Source organism: Maniola jurtina, chromosome 13, assembly GCF_905333055.1.
Source record: "Maniola jurtina chromosome 13, ilManJurt1.1, whole genome shotgun sequence".
NCBI lineage: Eukaryota > Metazoa > Arthropoda > Insecta > Lepidoptera > Nymphalidae > Maniola > Maniola jurtina.
Genome location: NC_060041.1, coordinates 7,751,837 through 7,773,264, shown reverse-complemented (window position 1 = coordinate 7,773,264; position 21,428 = coordinate 7,751,837). Strand labels below are relative to the sequence as shown.

The 21,428-nt window shown below is 39.6% G+C and overlaps 1 protein-coding gene across 1 annotated transcript in view; it reads right to left on the bottom strand.

Moving 5' to 3' along the window:
* LOC123871100 (glucose dehydrogenase [FAD, quinone]) overlaps nucleotides 1–21,428 on the bottom strand; it is a 53,557-nt gene that overhangs the window by 3,171 nt on the left and 28,958 nt on the right. Inside the window, exons 2-5 of the mRNA XM_045914673.1 lie at nucleotides 3,462–3,611; nucleotides 1,184–1,304; nucleotides 797–942; nucleotides 145–403 (exon numbers count right to left, since the gene is read on the bottom strand). Of these exons, the coding sequence (XP_045770629.1) occupies nucleotides 145–403; nucleotides 797–942; nucleotides 1,184–1,304; nucleotides 3,462–3,611 (676 nt within the window). The remainder of the gene's footprint in view (nucleotides 1–144; nucleotides 404–796; nucleotides 943–1,183; nucleotides 1,305–3,461; nucleotides 3,612–21,428) is intronic.

Sequence of the window (21,428 nt, the reverse complement as noted above, 5' to 3'; positions counted from 1 at the left end):
ATAGCGGTAGGTATCTGGGTGCCTTTTTATTTATTCAGTAAATAAAATATCCTTGGAAGTCTTAGAAGTATAAACATGATTTGATTTATACCTAATTCAAACTAGATTATATTGCACTATCGTGCAATAAAAAAAAGGACATACCTAATTCCTCCCCAGCTTTAATAAGACTGTAACTCAAAGGAGGATGATACGGGAACTGCGATACTGTCAAAGGTCCACCAGTGGCGTGGTAGCCCCTGTCCATCTCCTCGACCTGCTTGTTATCTTCAGACTTGAGGAAGTATGGTAGCACGTCTTCGTACGCCCATCCTTCGTTGCCCGCTGCAGCCCAACCGTCATAGTCCTTGCGGGATCCTCGCATGTACATCATGCCATTCATTACTGAGGTACCACCCAGTACCTGATCAGAAAATAAAATGGTAATAATGAAACTTTTACTAAGGTCCGATTTTTCAATTACTACATTTTTATTTATATACTGAGGAACGTTTTGACAGCTCAATTGCTTGGCTTAGTATGCCAGGTAGACTTTCAAGCAGTCAATCGCAAAGCCTGGATTCGATTAACGAAATCAGTGGAAAGACGTTTTCGTCTCATTTATAGCTAGAATCTTATCGGCAAAGTCGAACGTCTGTACTGCCAAGTGATAAATAGGTAGGAATATTAGCTGTACGGTAGGATATCTGTACGTAGAAAATATAATTATATCTACTTATATCCCTTTCAGGTAGAGTGATTTCATTAGATAGCATAATCTCTTAGGTACTACTTTCGGTACGGATGTTAAGGTTACCTTTCCTCTAGGCCAGTAGCATTTTTTATCTTTTTCACCAAGGCAAGCCGCCGGTTCCGGCTCAGTTTTGTATCCCCAGTCTATACTCGACCCTATGAAGTTCAGGAACATGGAAGGCACTTGGGCGCCTGTAGGCTCGTCGAAACCTTGAAAGAATGTGTACAAATTTTTAATTATTTTAATGTTAATTTAGTAAAAAGTTACGTGGAAATTGTAATTTTCAGTTTCCAATCGCAGAACCCTTGCTGAAAAGGTGGGCTGTAAAATAGTGTAGACTATATTCATACTATTATTATGTATTTCGTTACGTTACGTTATTTTTGTCCCAGAGAATCAAAGAGTTCGGACTTTAGATTTCATATTAGATATTTTAAAGTAGAATTTTACCAGCTTCCAGTAGGAGCACTCTCCACTCTGGCACTTCAGACAATCGCGCTGCTACGACGGAACCAGCTGACCCGCCTCCGACGACTATAAAGTCGTACACTGAGTCCATGTGACGACGGAACTGTGAACAATAATATAAACCTAAGTCTTTAGTAGTTCAGATTTCCACCACTATCCTCTAAAGACCTCCTCTCCCTTTCCATTTATTTCTGGCCTTCCTTCTCCAGGTTTTGCCTGCTATATCATCATTATCATAACATGATCATCATTATCAACTGTTAGACTTGCTCCGCTGGACATAGATCTATTATAGGGGCTTCCACACGCCACGGTCCCCTGAATCTAGCGGTTCTCTGCGACTTATATAACGACTGGCAGAGGCGCCTGATTGGCTTGTTTTCAATGTATTAAAACTTAAAAAATTTAATAACTGTCGACTTTGCAGTAGGCAGAGTAGGTCAATCTATTTTAAAAGTTAAAGGTTTTTTAACCGCGCTGAAAGATACGAATCAGCGATTCGTATTTCGAGAGCTCAGTCTCAACTCTCAAGGTTGTCAAGGTCTTAATTAAATTAATTGCTTCTTAGTTGGGTCTAAAACTAAATGAAAGCTTATTATCAAGTATTTCATCTTCTAATTTTATTTCCGTCAACCCACTTCCCTGTAATTGTATAACAATAACTGAAGATAAAAATATGTTAACGTAAGAATGCGATGAATTACTGTGTTACTGAGATTTAATTACGTATTTTCATTCATGAGCATCAAAATTTCACACAATAGTATGAAAGGTTGTAGTAAGAATTGTATCGTGAAATGTATCAGTTTTGTGAAATCTAAACAAAAAGCTCAAAAAAAAAATGGTGGATTCGTCAATTTGTTAATCGCCGTATCGTGCACTTATAGGAGAATCACGATCGGATAAAAAGTTTCTGGGCCACATCGTAATCGGTTGATCTAGTATCCGAGCCAAAATAAACATCGCGAATTTTACATAACAACGCCAATTACGGAAGAGATTCGGAACAAAAGATAAAGTTGTCTCATTGCTATGCCGTAGGCTCGGCGTGCAGTACTGCGAACGTAATAGATCATCAGGGCTGCCTAAGAAATTCTCATCTTATTACGGAATACAGGAGCACTAAATCACTTAGCGGAACGGCTTTGATGGTAGGGTGGTAACTCCATGGCTGAAGCCAGACCAGACCAGAAATTGTTAAATTCCAAACGCCTGCTGGGAATCGAACCCGAGACTTCCCACTAATAAGCCACTTACCACTGCGCCAGGTAGGTCGTCAAAACCTCACTACTTAGGTTTAGTTCCCGGCAGGATATATTGGACATCGAACTTTAGAAAAAAAGCTAACGGTTTCGTAGAGGGTTGTTGACGTCGTTGAGACCGACGAAACGTCACATAGGTATGAGTGACAGAGACAACGCTCTGCGAAGCTGAAATCTCTTTCTAAAATTCGATGTACAATATTTCCTTAAGGGATTGTATTTTTACAAATCAGCACAGCTGAAGTGGCAGTGGGCAGGCCACGTCTGCCGCAGAGTTCTGGAGTGGAGACGTATCAGCAAGTGCAGTATGGGACGACCTCCGACTCGCTGGACAGATGACCTTAAGAAAATAGCTGGAAGTGGGTGGATGAGGAAGGCGGAGGATCGTGTGTGGTGGCGCGCTCTTAGGAAGGGCTATGTCCAGCAGTGGACGCAAACAGGCTGATTGATTGATTGTATTTTTGCAATGCTATTAGTCCTTACTCCACAGCCCTATTATGTTACGTGTCATTTCAAAGCACCGCAGTTTCCGAGGCACGTCGCAACAAAACGCTGGCGGCGAAGATTTGCGGTTGATTTGACTCAGTGACTGCCGTGACCCGGAGTGATCAATAATTTAGGATATACCTACGTAACGTGTATCTACTTTTGCGGTGGATGATAGCGTCAAACCATTAAGCGTGGCATTGATCCGAAAAGAGAAGGCGAAGTCCTAGTTTTTTCTGAAGTTGTTGCCATCGGCTAGGAACAAATCTATTGGCGTGCTAATTTTAAATTATTCCCATTTACAACAAGATGAATTTTCTTATATGCTAAATCAACTCTGTTTTGCTATTTCCGTGTGAATAGAGATTTTAAAATTCCGTATAAACTTTTCTTAATGTGGATTTACGCTAGGAAAATTCATTCACATTTATAAGTTTTTAGAACTGGTTTGAGTTCACGTTGATAACCCAATTGGTTAGTGTCTCTTTTGTGTTTATAGACACCTATGTTACCTGTGCTCTTCCACAAGGATCTTCCAAGTCGCATTGGCTTCTTAGGAACACCTCCAGCAGGCCCATGAAAAGCATGAAGGCACCGCCTCCACACGTGGCGGCCAGCGTCGGCCCCGGCTGCGCCATGGGACAGTCGCAGGTTATCGCCATCTGGAACCACAATGATTTATTTACTTATTTATTTCATTTAAACACTTTATTGCTTAAAAGCTAATCCCCAAAACGCTGAAGTCGGGCGCGTGTAGAAATACAAATAGAGTGCTAGCACCATACCCATATGACCGACATTTTTATAAACTTCCATAAGCAAGTAGCCAAAAAGAAAACCAATCAATTAAGCGTAATGCTTAATTAAAATTGGCTTATCTTTTTTCGTCCTTTTATTTTAACGTCACCTAACTACCTACTTTCTTCAACAAAATACGAGACTCACTATGGTATATAATATATATAGGCAGAATCAGGCAAATGTTATGACTGTCTTCGAACTTTTCAATTCAGGCAACGTAAAATGTATCTACGGTATCTACAAAAAGTTGTAGGTAAAAAGTGAAAATAACGTACCTAAATATTTTATTGACATGCAAGTTGCAAAAGCAGTTCAATAAAAAAACAAGTTAACCTCTGTCCTTGTGATACATAATATTAGAAACTATTAAAATATATGACCTGTCATCTCGAGGCGGTTTATGTTCGAGTACTTTCATATTGGGAAACTTTGCCCCGGGCGAGGGGCTGAGGTAAACATCTAAGTAGAATATCAACTCCATGTGCTAACTGAAAATACGATTGCTACCCTACGAATAAAAAATAAAACTCGTTAAGGACGTCTTTGCAAAATGAATAGGTATCAAAATTGCACTACTACATAAGTACACTGCCCACACGCACACAGCTGCGTCAAAATGAGTGAATCGACTTGATTTTGATACTTTGATATTTTTATTTTATTTTATATTTGGTCATCTATTTTTTTTTAACAGTTTTTTTTTTAAAATATGTATCTTGACAATAATACAGTAAGTAGAACAGTGCCTACAGACTAAGGGTCTGATGATGAAATATTTCACCATGACTTCTTGGCAATGAACAACATTTCCATGCTTATGAAATTATGAGCTCCTACTATGACTAAAATAATCTGAGAAGGATAGCATTACATTACCTCCCGACTTGATGAAATTGCATACTTTGGAACCTACTACTGGAACTCAGAGACGAATAGAGCTAGGTGTTTCGAGTTTGGGCTCATTTTCTTAGTCATGATGAGATCTTACCTCCGGATTTGTGGAGTGACCTGATGGTATACCTCGGAAGTCACTATTGGAACTCGGAGACGAATAGAGCTAGGTGTTTCGAGTTTGGGCTCATTTTCTTAGTCATGATGAGATCTTACCTCCGGATTTGTGGAGTGACCTGATGGTATACCTCGGAAGTTACTATTGGAACTCGGAGACGAATAGAGCTAGGTGTTTCGAGTTTGGGCTCATTTTCTTAGTCACGATGAGATCTTACCTCCGGATTTGTGGAGTGACCTGATGGTATACCTCGGAAGTCACTATTGGAACTCGGAGACGAATAGAGCTAGGTGTTTCGAGTTTGGGCTCATTTTCTTAGTCATGATGAGATCTTACCTCCGGATTTGTGGAGTGACCTGATGGTATACCTCGGAAGTCACTATTGGAACTCGGAGACGAATAGAGCTAGGTGTTTCGAGTTTGGGCTCATTTTCTTAGTAATGATGAGATCTTACCTCCGGATTTGTGGAGTGACCTGATGGTATACCTCGGAAGTCACTATTGGAACTCGGAGACGAATAGAGCTAGGTGTTTCGAGTTGGGGCTCATTTTCTTAGTCATGATGAGATCTTACCTCCGGATTTGTGGAGTGACCTGATGGTACACCTCGGAAGTCACTATTGGAACTCGGAGACGAATAGAGCTAGGTGTTTCGAGTTTGGGCTCATTTTCTTAGTAATGATGAGATCTTACCTCCGGATTTGTGGAGTGACCTGATGGTATACCTCGGAAGTCACTATTGGAACTCGGAGACGAATAGAGCTAGGTGTTTCGAGTTTGGGCTCATTTTCTTAGTCATGATGAGATCTTACCTCCGGATTTGTGGAGTGACCTGATGGTATACCTCGGAAGTCACTATTGGAACTCGGAGACGAATAGAGCTAGGTGTTTCGAGTTTGGGCTCATTTTCTTAGTCATGATAAGATCTTACCTCCGGATTTGTGGAGTGACCTGATGGTATACCTCGGAAGTCACTATTGGAACTCGGAGACGAATAGAGCTAGCTGTTTCGAGTTCGGGCTCATTTTGTTAGTCATGATGAGATATTACCTCCGGATTTGTGGAGTGACCTGATGGTACACCTCGGAAGTCACTATTGGAACTCGGAGACGAATAGAGCTAGGTGTTTCGAGTTTGGGCTCATTTTCTTAGTAATGATGAGATCTTACCTCCGGATTTGTGGAGTGACCTGATGGTATACCTTGGAAGTCACTATTGGAACTCGGAGACGAATAGAGCTAGGTGTTTCGAGTTTGGGCTCATTTTCTTAGTCATGATGAGATCTTACCTCCGGATTTGTGAAGTGACCTGATGGTATACCTCGGAAGTCACTATTGGAACTCGGAGACGAATAGAGCTAGGTGTTTCGTGTTGGTTATAAATGTAAAATGTAAACTAAACATATTTTATCTGTAGGCGAATAAGTAAAAAGGCTTGTAGCCAGAGCCGTAAATCGGTACTAAAAAAATGTTATTAGGCAATCTGTCGCTCTTGCGATCTCTGTTCTCAATCTCTCAGCTTTTGACGACTCGCTCTCCCGTGTCTGTTTATCTAAAGTGTTCCTTATAAATTAAATCTCCGTCGATCAGCATATTTCCTTTTATTTATCGATAACCCTTCAGGTTATGCGTCCCAGTGACGCGAGTGCTGCTGAAAATTAACTTTATTTGTGGCGGCGCACGGCTGCGCATACGACTGTGGAAAGGAAACAATGGCGTCATCCATGCATATTTCTATAGAAAAATTAAAAGGAATAGAAAACTACAGTTCCTGGAAATTCCACATGAGGATGTTGCTTATCCATGAGGAGTTATGGGATTGCATCGAAAGAGACGATGGGGAAAAGGACATGAAAAGACAACTCAAGGCGTTGGCTCGGATTTCGTTATCAGTACAACCGGCAGCAATTCCACATATTCGAAATGCAACAACGGCGTACGAGGCGTGGCGGAATCTACAAAAGGCCTATGAAGACAAAGGTTTGTGTCGTAGATTAGGATTATTACGCACACTGTTTGCTGTAAAATTAAACGAGAGCGAAAGCATGGAGGCGTACATCAACAAAATTACCGAGATCTCTCAACAATTAACGGAGATTGGATCGGGGCTTGAAGACGACTTCGTAGCTGTCATCATGCTGAGTGGACTTTCAGCAGACTATGATCCTCTCATAATGGCATTAGAAAACTCAAATGTCAAACTTTGCAGTGATATAGTCAAAGGAAAATTGCTTCAAGAAAACCTGCGTAGGGATGAAAATAATGGTGGGTCAGCTGCTGCATTGGCTACTAAGAAGGTATTTAAATGTTTCCGTTGTAAAAAGCCTAACCATTTTTCCCGGGATTGTCCATTAAATAAGAAGAAAACAGAGAAAGGCAAGTGTAAGGAATCGGAAAAGAGCACAGATAAGTCTCTTGTCACAGCACTCTCCGTGAAACTTCAAAGTGATGTTTGGTGCGTAGATAGTGGATGCACTAATCATATGTGCAATAATCAATCAGTGATGTTAGATTATGTGTCTAAGAGTCCAATCGAAGTGTGTGTTGCGAATGGTGAAAAAGTGTTTGCGTCGGGGTATGGCAATGTCAAAGTACAGATGCAAAATTGTATTAAGAAAATAGAAAATGTATTCTTTGTACCTAAATTGTCAACTAACCTATTATCTGTTAGCGCAATGACCAAGAAAGGATTTGAGGTACATTTTAATGAAAAAATCTGCAAAATTGTTCATAAAAATAACGTAGTTGCAACTGCAACACAAACTAATGGTATTTATGTACTTGATACCTTAATTAACAAAAATGTATGTAATGTTGCATCAGATAACGCTGTTATGTCACCTCTAGGGGTAGATAGGGATAATTTTGTAGACTGTTCACAGATAAATCACCCATTTAACGCTGACAACGTGGCACTAAGTGGAACTGGAGCTGATGGTTTGGATAGCCAACTTTCAGCCTCCAGCGTCTCACAAGAGACCTGGCACAAGCGTCTCGGACACTTAAATTCTCGCAGTATGAATTTAATGAAAAAAGGTATGGTAATTGGCATTAATTATAATGATAGCAATTATAAAACTTGTATTGCATGTATAGAAGGTAAGCAAACAAGGACACCCTTTCCATCAAAATCATATAGCAGGGCAAAGGAGGTCCTAGGGCTCATACACACTGACTTGTGTGGACCCTTGCAGAAGTCCTTCGGTGGAGCCAAGTACTTTATGACGCTGATTGATGACTTTTCAAGAAAAACTTTTGTTTATTTCCTACAATATAAAAATGAAGCTTTTCAGTATTTCAAAGATTTCAAAGCTCTTGTAGAAAATCAGACTGGTGCTAAGATTAAAGTTTTAAGAAGTGACGGAGGAGGTGAATATGTGAATAATGAATTTCAGAGGTTCCTGAAAGCTAGTGGAATACAGCATCAAACTACTGTACCCCATTCTCCACAGCAGAACGGTGTGGCCGAACGAGCAAACCGAACCATAATGGAAAAGGCTCGGTGTATGCTCTTAGATGCTGGCTTGGACCAGAGATATTGGGCGGAGGCTGTCAACACAGCAGTATACCTAAAGAACAGAAGTCCAACCAAGGCCGTGATGGGAGCGACTCCTGAAGAAAAGTGGAGCAACAAGAAAATAAATGTAAGTCACTTACGTGTCTTTGGCTGTCAAGCTTTTAATCATATAGCAAACTGTAAGAAGCTTGATAAAAGAAGTAAGAAGTTAATTTTTGTAGGATACTGTGAATATAGTAAAGGATATAGGCTAATTGATCCTGCGAATCCTACAAAAATCATAAAAGCAAGAAATGTAAGGTTCATAGAGGAAAATTTTCAAAACAACTTGTCAAATGATGAAAATTTTGAACAACAAAATGTTGTTATTTATCCTCAGAATGATGTCTATTCCAATTTGTCAGAATCACCTAATGAAAATGAGAGTAGGAAGTCTGATGACAGGTCGGAGGCATTCAAGAGGGCTCGGAACAATCATCGTAGACAAACTATGTTTTCATTGGAAGATTCTGATCAAAGTCTCTCTGAAACATTCATGGAAACAGATGACCCGTCCGATCCAACATATGTTCCAGGAAGCTCAACGTTTGAGATGGCAGAGTCTGACAGCTATGATTCAGACATGACCGAGTTCGCCAACCTGAGCTGCGCGAGACAGGGCGTCGACAGTGACGAGCCTGCCACCGTGCACGAGGCGCTGAGTGGTGATGAAGCTGAGCAATGGAAGAAGGCTATGGCAGATGAGTATCAATCTTTTTGTAAAAACAAATGTTGGACGCTGGTCGAGAAACCAAAGAACCAGAAAGCAGTTCAATGCAAGTGGGTCTTTAAGAAGAAAAAGGGACTGAATGGAGAGGTTCTGCGTTACAAGGCTCGTCTGGTGGCAAAAGGTTACACACAGAAGTATGGAATCGACTATCACGAAACGTTTTCGCCTGTGGTAAGATATTCTACCATAAGGATGCTTTTAGCACTTGCAGCTGAATATAATATGGATATAGACCATATGGACGTGACCACAGCTTTCTTGAATGGTGATTTACAAGAAAATGTGTTCATGGAACAACCAGAGAATTTTAAAATAAAAGGTAAAGAAAATATGGTATATAAATTAAATAAAGCAATATACGGACTTAAGCAAGCCGCTAAGTCATGGTATGAGAAGATAAACAATGTTCTAACACAAAAATTGAACTTCAAGAAACTAAGTTCTGAACCTTGTGTTTATGTCAAGAGTATCAAAGGTAATTTGATAATAATAACATTGTATGTTGATGATATTTTGATCTTTTCATCCTGTTCTAAGGAAGACAAAGACAGTTTAAAACAAAAACTCATGGAAGAATTTGAAATGAAAGATTTTGGTCCCGTTAATCACATACTAGGTATGCATATTTGTAGACAAGATGGAACAATAACTATTGATCAGAGTTCTTACATAAAGAATATTTTACAAAAATTTAAAATGGAAAACTGCAAACCTGTCAAGACACCAATGGAAACCGGATTAAAGCTTGACAAAATTGAGGGAGAGTCAGGTAAATATGACTATAGGAATTTAATTGGTTGCTTGATGTATGTTGCAGTATGCACGCGCCCTGATATAGCGCATGTGGTCAGCGTGCTGAGCCAGTTCAACAACTGTCATGGTGAGGTACACTGGAAGGCAGCCAAGCGTGTCTTACGCTACTTGAAAGGTACGCTTGACTATTGCCTAATTTTCAAAAAGAGTGGTTTAAAGGTCACTTCTTTTGTGGATGCAGACTGGGCAGGTAATACGATTGATAGAAGATCTTATACAGGGTACGTATTTAAAATTGGTTCTAATGTTGTTTCCTGGGAAAGTCGTAAACAAAGAACTGTTGCTCTCAGTAGCACAGAGGCGGAATATATGGCCTTATCTGATGCTTGCAAAGAATCATTGTTTGTTCGTACTTTTCTAACTGAATGTCTTGGTAGTAAAGTTATTGATATTGTGATGTATAATGATAATCAATCAGCTCAGAAATTGTGTAATAATTCGCTATTTCATTCTAGAACTAAGCATATAGATGTGCGACACCACTTTATACGACAAGTTGTGAATGAAGGTATCTTAAGTATAAAGTATTGTCCCACTGATGATATGATAGCAGACATATTAACTAAAGGTCTTTGTACATCTAAATTTACTAAATTTGTTAGTAGTCTTAGTTTGAAGGAATGTAATTAGGTTTAGTTTAAGGGAGAGTGTTGGTTATAAATGTAAAATGTAAACTAAACATATTTTATCTGTAGGCGAATAAGTAAAAAGGCTTGTAGCCAGAGCCGTAAATCGGTACTAAAAAAATGTTATTAGGCAATCTGTCGCTCTTGCGATCTCTGTTCTCAATCTCTCAGCTTTTGACGACTCGCTCTCCCGTGTCTGTTTATCTAAAGTGTTCCTTATAAATTAAATCTCCGTCGATCAGCATATTTCCTTTTATTTATCGATAACCCTTCATTTCGAGTTTGGGCTCATTTTCTTAGTCATGATGAGATCTTACCTCCGGATTTGTGGAGTGACCTGATGGTATACCTCGGAAGTCACTATTGGAACTCGGAGACGAATAGAGCTAGCTGTTTCGAGTTCGGGCTCATTTTGTTAGTCATGATGAGATATTACCTCCGGATTTGTGGAGTGACCTGATGGTACACCTCGGAAGTCACTATTGGAACTCGGAGACGAATAGAGCTAGGTGTTTCGAGTTTGGGCTCATTTTCTTAGTCATGATGAGATCTTACCTCCGGATTTGTGGAGTGACCTGATGGTATACCTCGGAAGTCACTATTGGAACTCGGAGACGAATAGAGCTAGGTGTTTCGAGTTTGGGCTCATTTTCTTAGTCATGATGAGATGTTACCTCCGGATTTGTGAAGTGACCTGATGGTATACCTCGGAAGTCACTATTGGAACTCGGAGACGAATAGAGCTAGGTGTTTCGAGTTTGGGCTCATTTTCTTAGTCATGATGAGATCTTACCTCCGGATTTGTGGAGTGACCTGATGGTATACTTTGGAAGTCACTATTGGAACTCGAAGACGAATAGAGCTAGGTGTTTCGAGTTTGGACTCATTTTCTTAGTCATGATGAGATCTTACCTCCGGATTTGTGGAGTGACCTGATGATATCATCGGAAGTCACTATTAGAACTCGGAGACGAATAGAGCTAGGTGTTTCGAGTTTGGGCTCATTTTCTTAGTCATGATGAGATCTTACCTCCGGATTTGTGGAGTGACCTGATGGTATACCTCGGAAGTCACTATTGGAACTCGGAGACGAATAGAGCTAGGTGTTTCGAGTTTGGGCTCATTTTCTTAGTAATGATGAGATCTTACCTCCGGATTTGTGGAGTGACCTGATGGTATACCTTGGAAGTCACTATTGGAACTCGGAGACGAATAGAGCTAGGTGTTTCGAGTTTGGGCTCATTTTCTTAGTCATGATGAGATCTTACCTCCGGATTTGTGAAGTGACCTGATGGTATACCTCGGAAGTCACTATTGGAACTCGGAGACGAATAGAGCTAGGTGTTTCGAGTTTGGGCTCATTTTCTTAGTCATGATGAGATCTTACCTCCGGATTTGTGGAGTGACCTGATGGTATACCTCGGAAGTCACTATTGGAACTCGGAGACGAATAGAGCTAGCTGTTTCGAGTTCGGGCTCATTTTGTTAGTCATGATGAGATATTACCTCCGGATTTGTGGAGTGACCTGATGGTACACTTCGGAAGTCACTATTGGAACTCGGAGACGAATAGAGCTAGGTGTTTCGAGTTTGGGCTCATTTTCTTAGTCATGATGAGATCTTACCTCCGGATTTGTGGAGTGACCTGATGGTATACCTCGGAAGTCACTATTGGAACTCGGAGACGAATAGAGCTAGGTGTTTCGAATTTGGGCTCATTTTCTTAGTCATGATGAGATGTTACCTCCGGATTTGTGAAGTGACCTGATGGTATACCTCGGAAGTCACTATTGGAACTCGGAGACGAATAGAGCTAGGTGTTTCGAGTTTGGGCTCATTTTCTTAGTCATGATGAGATCTTACCTCCGGATTTGTGGAGTGACCTGATGGTATACTTTGGAAGTCACTATTGGAACTCGAAGACGAATAGAGCTGGGTGTTTCGAGTTTGGACTCATTTTCTTAGTCATGATGAGATCTTACCTCCGGATTTGTGGAGTGACCTGATGGTATACCTCGGAAGCCACTATTGGAACTCGGAGACGTATAGAGCTAGGTTTTTCGAGTTTGAGCTCATTTTCTTAGTCATGATGAGATCTTACCTCCGGATTTGTGGAGTGACCTGATGGTATACCTTGGAAGTCACTATTGGAACTCGGAGACGAATAGAGCTAGGTGTTTCGAGTTTGGGCTCGTTTTGTTAGTTATGACGAGATTACACCTTGAAACTTGTTGGAGTGCTCTGAAGGTATACTTCAAAAGCCACTATTGGACTTTCGAGTCGAGTAGAGTTAGATGTTATGAGTTTGAGCTCGTTTTGTAAGTTCCAATAGTGACTTCCGAGGTATACCATCAGGTCACTCCACAAATCCGGAGGTAAGATCTCATCATGACTAAGAAAATGAGCCCGAACTCGAAACAGCTAGCTTTATTCGTCTCCGAGTTCCAATAGTGACATCCGAGGTATACCATCAGGTCACTTCACGAATCCGGAGGTAACATCTCATCATGACTAAGAAAATGAGCCCAAACTCGAAACAGCTAGCTCTATTCGTCTCCGAGTTCCAATAGTGACATCCGAGGTATACCATCAGGTCACTTCACGAATCCAGAGGTAACATCTCATCATGACTAAGAAAATGAGCCCAAACTCGAAACAGCTAGCTCTATTCGTCTCCGAGTTCCAATAGTGACTTCCGAGGTATACCATCAGGTCACTTCACAAATCCGGAGGTAACATCTCATCATGACTAAGAAAATGAGCCCAAACTCGAAACACCTAGCTCTATTCGTCTCCGAGTTCCAATAGTGACTTCCGAGGTATACCATCAGGTCACTCCACAAATCCGGAGGTAAGATCTCATCATGACTAAGAAAATGAGCCCAAACTCGAAACACCTAGCTCTATTCGTCTCCGAGTTCCAATAGTGACTTCCGAGGTGTACCATCAGGTCACTCCACAAATCCGGAGGTAATATCTCATCATGACTAACAAAATGAGCCCGAACTCGAAACAGCTAGCTCTATTCGTCTCCGAGTTCCAATAGTGACTTCCGAGGTATACCATCAGGTCACTCCACAAATCCGGAGGTAAGATCTTATCATGACTAAGAAAATGAGCCCAAACTCGAAACACCCAGCTCTATTCGTCTCCGAGTTCCAATAGTGACTTCCGAGGTATACCATCAGGTCACTCCACAAATCCGGAGGTAAGATCTCATCATGACTAAGAAAACGAGCCCAAACTCGAAACACCTAGCTCTATTCGTCTCCGAGTTCCAATAGTGACTTCCAAGGTATACCATCAGGTCACTCCACAAATCCGGAGGTAAGATCTCATCATTACTAAGAAAATGAGCCCAAACTCGAAACACCTAGCTCTATTCGTCTCCGAGTTCCAATAGTGACTTCCGAGGTGTACCATCAGGTCACTCCACAAATCCGGAGGTAATATCTCATCATGACTAACAAAATGAGCCCGAACTTGAAACAGCTAGCTCTATTCGTCTCCGAGTTCCAATAGTGACTTCCGAGGTATACCATCAGGTCACTCCACAAATCCGGAGGTAAGATCTTATCATGACTAAGAAAATGAGCCCAAACTCGAAACACCTAGCTCTATTCGTCTCCGAGTTCCAATAGTGACTTCCGAGGTATACCATCAGGTCACTCCACAAATCCGGAGGTAAGATCTCATCATGACTAAGAAAATGAGCCCAAACTCGAAACACCTAGCTCTATTCGTCTCCGAGTTCCAATAGTGACTTCCGAGGTATACTATCAGGTCACTCCACAAATCCGGAGGTAAGATCTCATCATTACTAAGAAAATGAGCCCAAACTCGAAACACCTAGCTCTATTCGTCTCCGAGTTCCAATAGTGACTTCCGAGGTATACCATCAGGTCACTCCACAAATCCGGAGGTAAGATCTCATCATGACTAAGAAAATGAGCCCCAACTCGAAACACCTAGCTCTATTCGTCTCCGAGTTCCAATAGTGACTTCCGAGGTATACCATCAGGTCACTCCACAAATCCGGAGGTAAGATCTCATCATGACTAAGAAAATGAGCCCAAACTCGAAACACCTAGCTCTATTCGTCTCCGAGTTCCAATAGTGACTTCCGAGGTGTACCATCAGGTCACTCCACAAATCCGGAGGTAAGATCTCATCATGTCTAAGAAAATGAGCCCAAACTCGAAACACCTAGCTCTATTCGTCTCCGAGTTCCAATAGTGACTTCCGAGGTATACCATCAGGTCACTCCACAAATCCGGAGGTAAGATCTCATCATGACTAAGAAAATGAGCCCAAACTCGAAACACCTAGCTCTATTCGTCTCCGAGTTCCAATAGTGACTTCCGAGGTATACCATCAGGTCACTCCACAAATCCGGAGGTAAGATCTCATCATGACTAAGAAAATGAGCCCAAACTCGAAACACCTAGCTCTATTCGTCTCCGAGTTCCAATAGTGACTTCCGAGGTATACCATCAGGTCACTCCACAAATCCGGAGGTAAGATCTCATCATGACTAAGAAAATGAGCCCAAACTCGAAACACCTAGCTCTATTCGTCTCCGAGTTCCAATAGTGACTTCCGAGGTATACCATCAGGTCACTCCACAAATCCGGAGGTAAGATCTCATCATTACTAAGAAAATGAGCCCAAACTCGAAACACCTAGCTCTATTCGTCTCCGAGTTCCAATAGTGACTTCCGAGGTATACCATCAGGTCACTTCACAAATCCGGAGGTAAGATCTCATCATGACTAAGAAAATGAGCCCAAACTCGAAACACCTAGCTCTATTCGTCTCCGAGTTCCAATAGTGACTTCCGAGGTATACCATCAGGTCACTCCACAAATCCGGAGGTAAGATCTCATCATGTCTAAGAAAATGAGCCCAAACTCGAAACACCTAGCTCTATTCGTCTCCGAGTTCCAATAGTGACTTCCAAAGTATACCATCAGGTCACTCCACAAATCCGGAGGTAAGATCTCATCATGACTAAGAAAATGAGCCCAAACTCGAAACACCTAGCTCTATTCGTCTCCGAGTTCCAATAGTGACTTTCGAGGTATACCATCAGGTCACTCCACAAATCCGGAGGTAAGATCTCGTCATGACTAAGAAAACGAGCCCAAACTGGACACATCTAGTTCTTCTAGTCTTCAAGTTCCTGTCGCAGCCTTCGAAGTTCACTATCAGATCACTATCATGCTCAAGAAAAAAATCCAGCTAACGATAAAATGTGATAATAGGTACATAATATTATCATTATTATCTTACCTTGCCAAAATATCAGCACAATCACGGAATAAGTACCTATAAATATCAGTTAGGGTTTTGTCGAACTATTTTGTGTTCGTACAGCGATCTTTTCCACATCAAAAAATTATAGCAACCGACGCAGAGACCACCCACGAAGGCGGCTGGCCGCTGACTGATATAATTTTGAAATCATACCATTGGCTGCCCAATATCAAAATAACCCTTAGTGCACTGTATTAAGGTTTGCGGTTGAAGCAAAATACGTGAAAAATTTATACACGATGTTTTTATTTATTTTTATACTATTATTAATATAATAATCCTATTTTTTGAGGTGCACATTATGTGCTAACGGAAAATATTTATTAGAAGAATAAAATCCGTACGTAAACTGAGAAAAATGTACCTAAACTTGACCCTAAATCGTTAATTCTGCGTGGAAGAGGTGAAGGAAAATCGTTCTTATAGTATCAAAATTAATGATTTTTTCAAAAAATTACTCGATCTCTGGAGATAAAGGACCAATCTATTTTTAGCAATCTGTAGTTCCAATTTACTTAGTATATTTTAGCCACAAAGCGTACCGAAAATCTATACAAGTGTGCAAATACGTCCTTAAATAATTCATGCTATTCTCTTTTTTAAATCTTTATTTATGTAGTTATTTATTGGAATACGCAACGCCATAAGCTACTGCAGTCCAGTTCAACTTAGGTATACCTACTGTGGTATAAATTGTTTCCTCAGAGCTTTTTGACGTGACAACGTCTTATAATTCGATAGAGCCGGCTGCACGCACGAAAAAACATGACTCATGCGGCGTTACCTTGCTCTGAGGCGTTCCATGTAAGGCTTGAAGTGCAAGCGAGAGCGCGGAACGAGCGACAAAGAAGCACAATCGGCCTTTGTTGTCACGTTCAATTATCGTCAGTAAACCGACTTTACAGACAACCAATTTTTTGAAAATTGCAACAGACTCACCCATCTCCTTTGAAGGAATTATTAAAGAAATGATAATAATTAATATCAATTTGTCTAAGCTATCAGTATATAAGTACATGAAAAAGGCACAAGGTCTGTATTATAAACTTCTAGTAAATCTAGGGACACTGCAACCTTCAAATTAATATTATAGATTGATAAAACTACATCATAAAAGCTTTCAATGAGACTTTGTCCGTTAATAATTACCTACAGATAAAGAAAAATAAACACCCCAGTTCGATTAGATTGTTATCAGTACCTAATGCAATAAGTTTCGCTGATCGATAAGCTCTACTCAATAAATATAATAATAATAATTATCTGGGGGCTATCAGGGCTTTAGTCTAGATAAATAGTTAAGATAGATATCTTTAAAAAAATGTTTGTTGATGATGATATTGATGATGATAGTAAAATGCAGTAAAAGCACCTTTAAAGATACTTAAATCATAAATGAAAAAATAAAGTGAGATGAAATCCAACCATCTACTAATATTGTAAATGCGTAAGTGTGTCTGTCTTTTTATCTTTCTGTTAGCCTACATCAAGCCGAGCTATTTTATGTCACTTTTTAAACGACTTCAAAAAAAGTTTCAATTTATTCAACGCATATTTTTCAATATTACCTACCACACGTCTGTAACATTTCCCACCGGGCAGTCCTATCAACTACTTATATTTCAAGATGGGAACAATCGTCATCTCCCGGACTACACAATTCAGTGTAAATACTTCATAAACTTAGGGTAATAGGAAGGATTTTATAAAATAATTCTGAACTCCGCAGATGTTTGAAATGTAGAGCCGGCAGGACTATCTGTGTCTATTGAAAGCGATTTTCATAGGAATAGGATGCGATTCTGCGATCATGTTTGTCTCAACAATCTTTTGAATCAGTTCTAAATTATCAGATTATCTGTTTCTAATTAAAAACCAGTTTAATTTCTAACGCAACGAAACTAGAGTTGTACGTTTTATTGCTAACGATAATTGAGGTGCAATTGCTCAAATGTTTTGCAGTCATGTTATTTATTAATCTTAAATCAAAGATATTAACCTAATTAATCTCTTTAATATAATAATTATGCCTAGTGTTGGTTTCTGAGAGGGACTATTAAGTGTCTAAGCTACATTTATGTAGCCTAGCTAGCCTAGTTGATTCAGTTGACGCCGGGACGGGCCCGAGTATTTCGTTCATTTTATAATCAAATGAACCTGCCTGTAAGTGAAGTTAGATCCACATTATTCGAGTAACATTCATTCTACGCTATTATTTTGTATGAAACATATCTACTGAGTAAGTACTGATATGTTTCATACAACCACACACAATAAACTAAATACTATTTTCTAGAAATCAAACTCCAAGACTTATCAATTGTCATACCTACTTACGAGTTCACTATATTCAAAGTTTACAGTTAGTTCACAGGAGCTTAGGTCTGTACTAATTAGGCAATTAGGTAGGTCATATTGGCCTCTATTGTTATTTCATCTACAGCTACCTATAAAATTACTAACTTAAAATTTAAAAATCCCCGACACAAAAAGCTCTATAAGAAAACGAGAAAAGAGCTTTCACACGGCTGAACCGATTTTCTTCAATTATAGCTAAGAACACTCTCGATCGGCTTGACCTTTCAAACAAAAAAAAAACTTATTTAAAATCGGATACACAGATACACACGTCAAACTTATAACACCCCTCTTTTTGGGTCGAGGGTTAATATTATAAGTATGCAGTGAGTAGTGACAAAATAAACACCTATTATTCCGCTAAACTACATATTTACAAAATCTAAAATGAATAATTAAATATTTGAATTTTCCAGAAACATGAAAGCAACTTTGAATATTACGTTTACAATTATTAAGATATTATATAGGTACCTACCATGGTTGGCGATACGTGGATAAGAAGGCCTGATAATAAAATCTTGCTGTTCAAAACGCATATTAAGATTATGAAAATTATAAACGAGTGGGTATTTGGCCTCAGGCCGGTGTAATACAGCTACAGTAGGTCAACTTTCGCGTAATCACTTTAAATTATTTGCACTCGAGCTTTATCGGACGATTGCTCAATCCAAGCAGATTAACGATATACTTACGAGTACTCATACAAGGTCATAGCCAGGATTGATTTCATTGGTTGATCATGTCCATTTCGTCTGCGTGGACTTAGGTTTTTACAACTTCTTTGGGAATTTTTTGGTTTTTTGGGATAAGAGTTGCGAATATTAATATCCGGATTGCAAGGTAGACGTCATTCACGCAGATTTAAGTTATTTAAAAATCCCCTATTAAGCTCTTTGATTTTCAAGGGCAGGGCAAGAAAGCCTATAATATGTCCGGCCCCAGATGTAAGTTAAGAGGGCTCTCTCCGTCACTCGTTTCATACAATCGTAGTTCCAATTTCATTTGAATATTAAGCAACCAAAGTCCATGAAATTTTGCAGACATATTCTAGAAACTAATATCTATATCTGTGGTTTTCCAGATTTCTGTTAAAATATTCGGTTTCAAAGTTACGTGGTCTTAAAAATTTTCATACAAATCTTTGAACCCCTGTAATTTTAAAACTACATATTTTTAGAAAAATCTAAAACACCACAGACACAGATATTAGTTTCTAGAATATGTCTGCAAACTTTCATGGACTTTGGTTGCTTAATATTCAAATGAAATTGGAACTACGATTGTATGAAACGAGTGACGGAGAGAGCCCTGTTAACTCAGTAACGAATGTCAAAATCAGTTGAACGGATGGGCCGTGAACGGTGAGCTAGCAAAAGAAAGACAGACAGACAGACAGTCCACTTAGAAATTATTTATTTGCATAATGTGTGTACCAAAAGATGATGAATATATATGATTACAAAGTTCAACACATTAGCCGTAGTGGCATACAAATATTGTGTTAGTTAATTATACCTACAAATTTTATTGCATTATTTTGTAGATTCCACGTTTCCACTACCACGTTTGCACTCATTATATACTAGGGGTAATTTTTCCTTGAGTTGAATAATATCTCCGTTTTATATTGTGCCTATGTATGTGTCTACTAACCATATTTCACTTTTTAAATTGAATTGAACCACCAGGAAACTGAATGCGAAGATTTCTTTCTTTTTTATGTTTACAGTTTACATGTATTTTTATATATGTTTTTAATTTTAAGCGATGCGGAAGTAACAGTAAGATGTAATGATATAAACAGTCCGCATACATGCGTAATATGGTTAAAAGATGCAGTCAAACCGGCACCATGCGGAAATGCAGCTACGGCCAAAACGGGTGTGTGAACCGCGAAACATTAGAGCACGTACATTTATGGTAGACCAGATGATGCCCGCGACTGCATCCGCGTGGATTTAGGTTTTTAAAAATTCCATGGGAACTCTATGATTTTCTGGGATAAATAGTTGCCTATCTCAATTTCTGGGACGCAAGTTACCTCTGTACTAAAAATATAAATCGGTTAAACAGATGGGCCTTTAAGAATCCCGTAGTTTAAAAAAATTGGCCTATGTCCCTTCCAGAGATGTAAGCTAACTCTGCACCAAATTTCATGGAAACCGTTTAAACTGTTGAGCCGTGAAAAGCTAGCAGACAGACAGGCAGACAGACACACTTTCGCATTTATAGTATTTGTAGTATGAATATGCATCGGCGCCATGTCTCCGTCACCACTTTTGAATAAGTCTAAGCGCTGCAACCTGGAAATGCAGCGAAAGCTTTTACTTTATAATATTGTCCATTTCGGGTCCGACAACAGCTATTAATAAGTACTACAGTTGCCCGTAGCAATGTTACATACAGGATGTACCCAGATAGCTGGCAAAAACTTAGCGTTATTTTTATACTACCTTAACACAATAACCATTTGTCTTATCTTGTAGTTTCTTAGTATTTTTCAAACCCGCATTGTATAGCGTGCAAAACTCGGGTCAATGGCTCACTTACGACATGGCATTGCCTTTGAGTGACCTATTTGTGGAACGTTCGTTGACCTCTAGCGTCAGTCAGATGTTTTATTTGTAATATATGTATATATAACTTTAAAAAAACAGGATTTTTCTATTTTATTTTTTTGTGATTCGATCTTAAATCCGTAATCATCAGTACTATCACCTGTCTTTGTTTTTGCTAGCGTTTTGGTTACACTTGTATGCATAGTAGGTACTTGGGTTTAACTGATAATGTCGTGCGCTCTATGATCTGGTGTTAAAAGTAAGTTGCATTAAGCTCGTGACTCATACGGTCGCACCGGGTTGTCGTGAGAGAAAAGTTGTTCTGGGCTTAACCCCTGACATTGCTGACATACCTAGTTCTTGTCCCTATTTTATAAGAATTGAATTCCCTGTCTGTTAAGAATAAGAATAAGAATAAGAAGTGTTTATTTGCTAGAATATGGTATGTCGGCGCGAACGCGTTAATAGTTACTAATAATCAAACTATTCAAATCAAAAGTTAAACATTACTTTGTTCATCAAGTACTAAAATACCCTCAGAGTCGATTTAGACATGACTAATTGTTGTTGTTATTGTAAGTTTTGGTATGTCGGCGGTACCGACTTTTAGCTGTCAACACTTTGCTCACTGAGCATTACGTCATCTCCCCACTGTCGTCGTTGGACTATAAAATCAGACACGCTGTGCGTAGCGGGGCATTATTCGTCCG